The sequence below is a fragment of the Arachis duranensis genome, chromosome 3 (genome assembly GCF_000817695.3).
Source record: "Arachis duranensis cultivar V14167 chromosome 3, aradu.V14167.gnm2.J7QH, whole genome shotgun sequence".
In the NCBI taxonomy this organism is placed as follows: domain Eukaryota; kingdom Viridiplantae; phylum Streptophyta; class Magnoliopsida; order Fabales; family Fabaceae; genus Arachis; species Arachis duranensis.
In genome coordinates, this window is record NC_029774.3 from 94,268,802 (window position 1) to 94,280,544 (window position 11,743).

The window sequence follows — 11,743 nt, forward strand, 5'->3', positions numbered from 1 at the left end:
AATAAAAGTATTACTATTTTTTCTCCGATCCGTGTGTGATTTGTTTCTAAGATGTATATCTGCTTTTCAACATGGTGAAAAGGATGATCGAACAATCAGCTCTGTTCACCACACTAAGATGAACGTGCTTGACAAAAACCCGTGTCTACTTGGGTTCGTTTGAATATGTGACTGGAAAGCACGAGCCAACAGCTATGTTTATATATCTCTCAGACGGTTAATCAACGACTTCGTTGAAGACTTCTCGAGACACCAGTTCAACCGATTTCTGGGGAGATTAAGGTCTCCGTGGTATAGACTAGAATCCAAAGAAGCAGCGTTCTCTGATCCAGAAGATTCGACCTTGTTTGTTGCGCTTTGAGTAGGATCGCCAGGAGAATGACTTGCTAGCGCTTCACCCTTCGTCAGATTGGATAACCCCGGCCAATAGCGTTCAATCTGTAGCAGAGGAGATTAATGACCTCGGCCCATGGTGTTGATCACATACAGCCTGCCATGGAAGAGATCACTCACAAGCAGAGAAGACAGTAATACCAGAAGTAATTCAAAAAGGCAAAGCAACTCCAATCCTTCAACATATCCCTATTGCTGATTCCAAAAGTCCTAATACAATTCCATATCCAACAACCTTCTGATCTGCCTGACTAAGACATGCAAGATAACCAAAGCTTGCTTCAAACCACAATCCTCGTGGGATCTACCCTGACTCGCTCAGGTATTACTTGGACGACCCAGTGAACTTGCTAGTACAACAGTACGAAAGTGTGGGGATTCGTGCTACTAGTTATCTACCCGACCTGCTGCGAGTAGGGTAGGGTATGAGTTTTCCTGCAGGTAAGGTAGGGTACGGGTTCAGGGTATACCCTACCCTACCCTACCCGCACCCTTAATATATTATATAATATATATTTAAAAGTTATGTATGTAGTAAAAAAAGTGAGTGTTGAACTCACAATCTTCCTTTTATTGAAACTTGAAATAACCACTAAGTTAGTTGATGATCATATTATTTATAATTTTATGTTGGATTTCTTTAAAATTATTTTAATTTGAACTTAGTATTTTATTTTCTATTTTATTAATATATATGAAATTTGGAATAGTTGAATTTTATATTTGCTTAAAAAATTTTTATTTTTCTTCGGGTATGGTAGGGTAAGGTTTAAAACTTTAGGGTGTGGGTAGGGTTAGGATTGAGAGATTCTCAACCCGCGAGTAGGATAAGGTAAAGTTTTAAGAAAGTTCTCAACGCGCAGATAAAATTAGAGTAGAGCCCAAACCCTACCTAACCTTACTCACTGCCAGCCCTATTTCGATCTCCATTTACAAGGAAATCACAATGTTCACATTGTCACCATAGAACTGTACTGTATAAATCACTATAAATACATGCAACCTTTTACCTTATCTTCTCACAACACACAAATCATAAATCACAAGTCACACTCATTATTATTATTATTATTATTGTTATTATTATTATCATTATCACCATGGCCAAAGCCTTAAACCTTCTTCTCCACACTCACCGTCCTCTTCTTCCTCTTCACCTCCCATGTAACAGCCAAACAACCTCGCTTCTATCGAAGCATTTCTCCAACATCTCTGGGCCTCCGCAAAGAGAAGCTCAGCCACCTCCATTTTTACTTCCGTAACATTGTCAGCGGCCCAAAGCCCACAGCTAGAGATAGTCAAATGGAACCTCAAATAATATCCATAGTCACTTGATCAATAAGCTACCAGTAAGCAATACTTATTATTTCAACCAAAAACAATTCCAGAATAAATTGCAAATAACAAAATACAAAACAAACACAATGCAGCAATAGATTTTTATTGGGGCAAAAATAACAGGGTCTAAATATAAAGTCATTGAGCCAATTGAACCCACCATTAGGAATATCCTTAAGTTGATCACCACAACCCTGAAACCCGAAGAAATGCACACAATCAAATCCAAATTAACAATAGTCAACTCCTCAAAAGGACAAAAATAAATTGTTTCTTGAAGAGTATATATATATATATATATATATATATAAACTACATTCCATCTAAAAATATATCGCATAAATCTAAAAATTTGAGAATTCAACAGTTAATTAATTATTCAACAGCAGATTTCACAACCAGTGATAGGTACAGAGTTCAAAAATACATCGTATTATTCCATTTTTCGCTTCTCATAAGCATATTGTCAAAACTAGTGATAGCTACAGAGTTCAAAAATACTAAGCTAACAAAAATGCAAATTTTATAGCAATGCCAATGAAATAATTTTAGGTTTTAGCACCGTAGTGAAGTAGCAGAAAAATTAGATATTTAGAATTTCAGAAAATTTAGAAAATCAGAAAACCTGGGTTGCAGTTTCAGCTCACCGCTGCCGCTCCTCACTATCGGCTGGCGAGTGCAGAGGTCCTCGCAGTGCTCCCTGGCCAAACGTCCCGGCCGTGGCCAAGCGTTCTTTGTCAATGTCGGATTGCCGTTTCAGCTCACCGCTGCCGCTCCTCACTACCGCCAACAACAGTGGAGGTCGTCGCAGAGCTCCTTGGCCAAACGTCCCCGGTCATGGCCAATGGTTCTTTGTCCATGTGTGTGAGACGAAGAGAGAAAGAAGTATAAATTGATGAGAACGTGTGTGTGTCGTGTTGAAGAGAGAAGGAAGAAGATGATGGATTGTGGGAAGTGAAGTCTAGGGTTAGGAGTTAATCGCGGAGTGTAGGGGTGAGTTTGGGGTTCTTCGCGACACAATGAATACAAAAGGGTTCTTTGAAGAGGTTTAGGGTTTTGAAGAGGGTAACTCATCATATCCTTTTTAAAAGTTTTGTTGGGACCTTTTTGCCACACTTTTGAAGCGTGGCAAAAGAGTTACAGGAAACAGCTACATTTTAAGAACATCACTATAACGAAATTATATCACCACGCTTCAAAATCGTTACTATTTGAATTTTTTTGTCACACTTTTCTATGGCTATATTTTTGAAGCGTGGCAAAATAAACGTGGTCAAATCTCTAATCAATTACCACTCTCATAAAAGCATGATCATTAACCTATTTTGTCACGTTTTTGAAGCGCAACAAGAAAATACATGCCCAAATTTCTAATCAATTGCCACCCTCATAAAAGCGTTGACCCTTTTTTGTCACGCTTTTAAAGCATAACAAGAAAAAAACGTACCCCCAGGAAAAGGCAGCCAAATGTCGTTACCTGCTGGCCAAGTGACAATTAAGAAACGAACCTAACTACCATCAGTTATGAGTTATGATTATCATTGTTCTGAAAACCGGACCGGACCGGCAGGTTCGACCGGATTAACCGAAAACTGGTCATCTGGCCGGTCCGATTTACCTCCAAAACCTCTCTGCAAAAAACCGATTAAAAAACCGGTTAAACCGGTGGTTAACCGGTGAACCGGATGAACCGGACGGGTTTTTTGAAGTTCTGGTTTTTTAAAATAGCCCAAAATGACGTCGTTTTGTGACGCAAAAAAAAAAAAACAAACAAAACCCACGACCCACTAACCTAACCCACCCCCAAATCATTCAGTACTCAGTTGTCACCACACGCCTCCCTCAACCCTACTTTCCTTTTCCTCCAACGAGCAGAGGGACTCCACAATCGACGCCGGCAGTGAGCCAGTGACCACCGTCGCGACCGACGAACGCCGTGAAGAACACTCCCACCGTCGCGGGTCGTCGCGCACCGTTGCGGCTGCTGGGTTTTTGGGTTTTGGTCGCGGGTCGTGAAGCACCGTTGCGGGTTCTGGGTTTCTGGGTTTTGGTCGCTGGTCGTGAAGCACCGTTGCGGGTTCTAGGTTTCTGACTTTCTGGCTTCTGGGTTTCAAGCACTGTTGCGGGTTCTGGGTTTCTGGCTTCTGGGTTTCTGATTTTCTGGTTTCTGTTCGTGCTATTTTCCTGGCTTCTGTTCATTCTTCACTTGCGGTAAGTTCTGGGTTTCTGGCTTCCGTTCGAATGTTGCATAAATTTGTTCTTCAATTCTTTGTGAGAGGAATAAATTTGTTCTTCAATTTTTTGTATGTTGAATAAATTTGTTGAAATGTTGAATAAATTTGTTTGTTTGCTGGCTTCATGATTCTGAGGTTATTCGTTCATGAATTTCGATTTTCTCTGCTTGATTTTGATTTTTTCTGCTTGATTTTGATATCTGTTCATTATTTTGTTTACTGGCTTCATTATTTGTTTGTTTGCTGGCTTCATGATTCTGAGGTTATTTGTTCATGAATTTGTTTGCTGAAGATTCTGGTAGGTGAGTCCTCTCCTCTTTGCTGTGTTCTTGCTGTGTTGTGTATTGAAAAGTTGTTCTTGCTATGTTATGGTATGGAATGGTGTGCTGTTGCAATTCTTGCAATCCTCTTTGCTGTGTTTTTGGCTGTGTTCTTGTTATGGTATTAATAATTATTCTTTTGCTGTGTTATTGATTAATTGTTAATAATTTATATTACACAATAATCTGTATTTTTTTGTTAATAATCTTGCTATGTTGTTCTTAGTGTTGTATTTAAACTGCTGATGGTGTTGTAGTTATTATCAATTTAGACATAAGTGTCATGTTATTTACATGGTTTTGATTTTTATGCTTGTGTATTTTTAGTCTTGTTTCAAAAATGTTTAAAAAATGTATGTATGGAAGAATACTATATGTATACGCTGCATATTTATGCTTAAGTGCTGACTCTACATAGCTCTCTTCTTCAAGTTCTGCTCTTTATTATGTGAAATTTTAAATTTTATTAAGTTAGAAATTATTAAATTTATATATTTAAAATTATTTTTAAATTTTTAATAATTTTATTTAATATTTAATTAAATCGGTTGAACTCCGGTTGAACCCCGATTGAACCCCGATTGAACTAATGAACCATTAAATCAGTAACCTCATCGGTTTATTGACCGGTCTGGTTCTCGCAACCTTGATGATTAATTATGAGTAGTTCTCCTTATTAGAACCATAATTTTTCTTCATACTTCGTACTACTTGGTACTCTGCTTTAACTCTAGATCAACCTTTTACTAAAATTAACACCGGATATTGCTCTCTTTGGCTCAAAATCTACTAATTATTACGGGTCCCTCAACAAAAGACCCATGCTTTCCCGTTCATGCCCATCTTCCTACTCTCTCTGCAATTAATTCATTATTTTATTGAGTTTCATTCAACTTACATGTACGTTAAAGACTAGGTTGAAGCGAGACACAAAGAGATAATAACTAGCTCGATCGACTACAACAATATAGATTATTTTTTAGGGTTATAATGTGTAAAAGAAAATTAAAATTTGTCAAAAAAACAAATATTGACACTATTTTAACTATGAAAATATGTTAATAAAAGTTTTGTCAAAAAAAGTATTTTTAACATATAAGCGATTGTGAAAAAAATTTAAATCTTATTTTGATAAATATTGGCTGTCAAAAATAATTTGTTAGAAAATTTTGAGAACATATTTTCTGTGATACTTATCAATTGTCAAAAATACTATTTATTTTGACACTTATTGACTATAAAATATTCTCAAATATTCTCAATAAAAAAATTTAATAAAGAATGAGATGTCATCTTGAAACTAAAGAATAAATTGAGATTTTGAAGATAAAGAATGAGTTGTATAATCCTAAACTGAGAGCAGTGTGATGTCAAAATTAACAGAGCCCAAAGAAAAAAAAAAATAGTAGAGTAGATTGAAAACAAATGAGTGTCAAAATTGAGGAGTAATTTTCTACGGTCAAATTTTTTGTCAAGAAAATATAAAAGATTTGACATTTGTGATATTTATCAAAAATATATATTAATTTTGACATTTAATTATGGTGTTAAAAAATAAAATGTCAAAATAACTCTATTTTCTTGTAGTGATCAAGTTTATTTTCTATTATTCTAATTTTCTGTCCACCTAAATGGAGGAATTATTCATGTTGTTCGCACCCACTGTATTCTTTCTTTTCCGTTTCTTTAATAATTTACGTACTTGGTAAGCCATCCCTTTGGTTATTGATTATGGATGCACCACTGTCAGGCCACCAATCAAACCATCCCCCGTGTTGGGACTATGGCCGGGATAGGATCCTCCCAACCCATGATCTCCCAGTTTCATGGCCCCCCATAATTTCCTTTAGTTATTCCTTAATCACATAATTGTCAAAGTTGCAGGAGGATCCTTTCAAGTAGATCAAGCTACATATTCAACAACGTTATCTCAAAATAATACTAAAATAGTCCCATCGTGGATCACCGAAACTTATAATAAAAAACAGAAATCTCAAACACGCTATATATACATATATGCTATAGTGCTACGTTATAATATGATTACAATAATTAATAGTAACAACTAACAGCCAGAACACTATTATAATAATAAACTAATTGAAGAGTATGTAAGTGATGTATATGGTTTTGTGTGAGTCAAGCACACGAAATACGAATAGGAGCGGGCGTAGTAAACCTTTCGGAAGCTGACTTTCTAACCAAGGAACTTATCTCCGGCGAAAGTCCACCCATCTCAAACTCTGGAAGTTCCGGTATAGTTGACAGAACCGCTTGATCATACCTATCATAAACCACGTACAAACGCTCTTTCGAGTATTTCTCTTCTAGATCTGCCATTTCGAGTTTGTTGTGACCATCACTACCACAAATCCTGAATTTATTATTGCTGCTGCTGGACTTGGAAACAAAGCGAAGGAGCTTCTGGAAGGTTCGTGAGATCTTGAACGACTTATTGTTGGATGATGATGATGATGATGATGATGATGATGAAGGTGGTGGTGGCTGGTGAAAACGACGACGGTGGTCTGTTAAATGAGGCATGGAAAGGGTTCTTGGGGAACTGGCTATGGCAGAGTCGATTTGGCGCTTGAAGGAGTGAAGCTCGTAGGAGTCATAGAGTGTGCTTCCACAGTCCCAAACGCTTTTGTTGCTGGGCCAAGATGAACTCCTTCCCTTTGAAAATCGATTTTGATCTTCTTGTTTAGATTTCTCCATATATATATGTATATACATGCATGCGCGCGCTGTCAAGTGTTGCTGTGTATGTTGTTAATTAGTAATAAGGAGTAAAATATAAAGCTATATAGGAGAAGGTTTGAAAGAGATAGAGAAGAGGGTGAGTCTTCGTCTCTTCTTGTTATGCATGGTTGGTGGGTGTGGGATCAAACTCGTTACTTTGTTATTTATTAATGACTTGTGACTTGAACGCGGCCACAACACGTAGTCATTACCATTAAATCCGTGAGGAAACTACTTCTAATCTAATCTAATTGCTGCAGCATGTGCTGCCCCTGTTATTGTTGCTACCTGTTGGATCCATATTGGGCAAGCATGTATTTCGTTACAGATCAGCTTAAAAAAAAAAAGAAATGATGCAGCAATCTTCATATCCCGTATTAGTTAAGCTAAGTCTATGGTGTGAATTGATCATAAATATATACATGCATGTAGATAAAAAAGTATTTTTCTGAATATATAGAAGTGGAAAAGGAAAGGATAGTGGGACGTGGTGGAATAATATAAGTGGTCCCTCCCTTTATGATCATGGGACTCCCTTGATCTCCTGTGGATTGTAATTACCATATCACTCGCATATATCCAGATAAGGAAGTCTAGAAAATTAATTTTATATGCACTCAAGTAATTAATTTTTTAAAAAATTTCACTCAATTTTTTTTCCTATTTTTTGCTTTTTTTTTTTCATTTTTTTCATGTCTCTCCTTCTTATTAGTTGTTTTTTCGTCCACACCGCTTCTCTCTTCGTGCTGCCTTTTTTTTTTCTTTATGATTTTTTTATTTTTTATTTTGTATCATCTTTAAAAGTTCTTGTACAATAATTTTAAATATTTTTTTAATTTTTAAATATTTTTTATAATGAATTTGGATTTTTTTTATTTATTTTTAGATGTTTGTTAGTTTTATTATATTGTGAATATTTTTTGTTTTGGATTTATTTTTAAATTTTAAATGTTTCTTTTTTAATTGATTTTCGACGTTTTTTTAGTTTGTGCACGCTAAAAATAAAAAATAAATTGTTAAATTAGTCATTATGTATTTATATACAACTATATTGAGTGTATATTAAAATTAACCATCAAAATCAGTCACTAAATAAAATATATATTAAAATACAAAATACACATTAAAATTAAAAATAAATTAAACTACACATATATTTATATATAAATATATATTGGCTGATTTTGGTGTATAAATAATATTTTTTATTTAAATATAAATAGAGAAAAATCCAAAAAGTCCAACAAAATTTATTTATTTTGGCCAATACTTTTATTCATCAGTCTAATTCTTTTAGTCGTCTAACAATTTAATAACATATTTTTAACTTACATTTTTAAATATTGATGGCTAACTATTGACAAAAACTAATAAATTCTGTTGATTCTTTAGTATTTCTCATATAAATATATATAACTCAATTTATTTTTAAGTGTATTTTATATTTCAATGCATGCAGGGGCGAAGCTAGGCTGAAGTTGAGGGAGGGGTCAAAAATTAATCTTGTAAACAAAAAAGAGTAAAATAAAATTTTTAAGGAGGGATAAAATAAAATTTATACACAATTTATAAAAAAAATTTAAAATTTGGGAGGGGCCATTGCCCCCCTTTTGTTATATATGGCTCCGCCCCTGAATGCATGTATATTCTATATTGATAGTTAATTTAATATACATTTACTATCGTCGGATCTTTTATGTTTGCTAGACCCCATTACTCGTTACTATAAGGTAGCATTTGATAGGAGGTACTATGACTAAAACTGGAGAACTGAGATTCAAATTGTATTTCGGAACACAAAATTTTAATTCTTTCAGTATCTCTAGAAAGTGAAAACATAAGAAATTGAAATTTTTAAAAATGAAAACTAAAACTTTAATAACATTTTATTCCTGAAATACCTTCATTATATTTTTAAATTTCCAACATTACTCCTGTACAATCAAATTAGGATAAAGCTCTATGACCCTATTTTCTTTCTCCTCTTCGATCGGGTTCACTCTTAGGATATCTTCTTCTTTCATCTAATGATCCCTCCTCCCGTTCACTACTATCCTCACCACCTTCACCGGCATCTTCTTCTTCTACCACTTTTCTTTCGAGATCTTCTTCAATTATGCCTTTGAGGACTTCTCCATCGTTGCGGAGATCGGCAATCGCCCTCGCCTCCCCATTCGAATTCTCCACCAAAAAATTAATCACTCTCCTTGACTGCACCAAAATTATCCTCTACCTCATTTGTGAATTGTTTATATATTACAATTATATTATAATGGAAATTGAGGAGAAAAACATTGCTTATGTTGTGTTTGTAATTTGTTGATTATGTGTTTAATTTGTTGATTCTGTATTTATGTTTGTTGATTCTGGTCACAGTGATGTAGGAACAACGCATTGAAGAATTGGAGGGCTTTAGGTCTGTGGTTCGACAAAAACTTTAAAACCTTGAGAACAAGATGCGGGGACCATTGGAAAGTGGAATTTACTAGGACTTCGAAGAGGATTTTGGGATTTGATTGAAGGATGAGTTTAGTTATAGCATTGGCATCTTCTTTTGCTTCTGATTGGGGTGGCGATGGATAGTGGGTGTAGATTGAAAATGTTCGAGGTAGAAGCGAGAATGAAATTTTTGGTTTAGGGGCTTTCTGTGTTTTTTAATTTTAATAATAAGGATAATAAGTTAGTCATTTTATGTATTTTAGTTTCTGTTTTTATTTTGATCCAAATAAAATACTGAGATATAATTGAGTCATATATATCTTACATCAAACACAATATAAAAATTTAATTAAGACTCTATTTTTCAATTTTTATCTCTCAATCTTTGTCTCTATCTTTATCTTTTTTCTAAATGCTACCTAATTACTATAGTTATATCTACTAAAATTTTTTAATGACAATCATTTTTTACTATAATGTGAGGTCATGTATCACGTTTCAACTATTATGTCAAACATTAAAAAAAATATCAATTTGACTGATATTAACATTTTTAGCAATTATGATATCAATATAAAATTAGTTATCAATAAATCACTCATATAAAAATATATGATAATATTATATGATCAATAAATATTATTATTTTGAATTAACACTTAATTATTAATAATTTATATTCATATTAGAATTTATACATAAAAATATATATATTTTGTATTTATAATTATCAAAATTTACAAACATAAGTTAATACAACTTACACTTATATTTAGCAAAGTTTACACATATAAATCAATAACATTTATTTGTTGAAAATAATTTAGCATTTGTATTAACTAAATACTAACTAAAATTATTAAAAATCACTGATCCTTAAGAATTTTTGAATATATAAATATAAATTTTTTCCCTCTTAATGAAGAACTCAATTTATTAAGTAAGTCTTTCAAACGCTAAATTGATTCATATATGATCTTTTAAGAATTAATTTAAACCTTAATCGCAAATATATTACCAAGATAGAGATACGACTAATAATTTATGATTGATATGCTACTATGCTTTAACTTAATTAAACAGCCAAATTATTAAATTCAATTCAATGCAATTCAAATCATGCGGATGTGGTGCCCCTACACTATATATTAAGCGTTAAAAATTAAAAAAGTATATTCTCTTAATTTTTTAATTAAAAATATAAAGTATAATTTTTAATTTTTAATATTTTTTTTAATCATATTTATAAAATTTATAATAGAAAATCATACTTTATTTCTTGAAATGACCAAAAAAATTGAGAAGATCTAATCTCATTCATTATTGGATAAGTTATTAGGTGCTAATTATATTAAAGTTAGAATAATTATTTTGGACTTTGTTAAATAAATAATGGTTTTGTGAACAATGTGAATAATGAGATTTAAAATTAGCCCAATAAAATAAAAATATACTACACTTTTAAATTACTACTTACCTAAATCTTAATATTATAATAACCATCCGCATACCTAGTGAATTGAACATCAGATATATCTATTATTCATATTATTTACTATTTTTATTGTCTACCTACACTTTTTCAATTCTTTTTATTTTCGGTTATTGCAAAATTTCAAATGTTCAAAGATTTTTCATGAGTTAAACTCCAAAGTAGTATTTAAGATTGATGTCGTACACCAAATTATTGTTCTTAAGATTTTAATTGCACTAATTATATTTTTGAAATTGACAAAAGTACACCATGGTAATAACTGATCCATTTTTTGTTAACGTGTTGACATAATTTGATGACATAGACCGTTAGTAACACGTGTCACTTTATAATTTGACTACTTATATAATGGTATGATGACAGGTAAGTCAATGACACGTGACATGCTAACGTGGACGATTGTGCCACATGTCACAATATTATTTGGTCACGTATTAGTTTGTGCCATGTGTTGCAATATTATTCATCCACGTGTCATCCGCTATGTCATCATTGTAGATGTTCTAAATTTGGTTCATGACTTTGCACTAAATGACTCATTTTAGTCTCTAAAATTTAATGTCGTACACCAAATTAGTTCCTTTCCTATTTTTTCTCTTTTCTTTATAAATTCAAAATTTTAATATCTTTAAATGCACAAATTTTAATTCTATTTTTTCATATTTTTAAATATAAGTGCTTTTAATAATAGTTTTAAGATTTTAGTTTTAATCATACAAATTTTTTCATAATAATTTTAATATCGATAAATTCACGACGTGGGGCTAACTTCCCATGTAATA

General features: G+C 32.8%; 1 protein-coding gene across 1 annotated transcript; it reads right to left on the minus strand.

The window, feature by feature from the left end:
* Nucleotides 1-6,325: 6,325 nt before the first annotated feature.
* LOC107480052 (uncharacterized) lies at nucleotides 6,326-7,298 on the minus strand. The gene has a single exon (XM_016100174.3). The coding sequence runs from the start codon at nucleotides 7,019-7,021 to the stop codon at nucleotides 6,425-6,427; it is 597 nt and encodes a 198-aa protein (XP_015955660.1). The 5' UTR covers nucleotides 7,022-7,298; the 3' UTR covers nucleotides 6,326-6,424.
* Between the last annotated feature and the right edge of the window lie 4,445 nt (nucleotides 7,299-11,743).

Excerpts from the sequence above, each read along its gene's own strand:
- LOC107480052 (XM_016100174.3), bottom strand. The coding sequence starts at position 7,021 with ATGTATATACATATATATATGGAGAAATCTAAACAAGAAGATCAAAAT.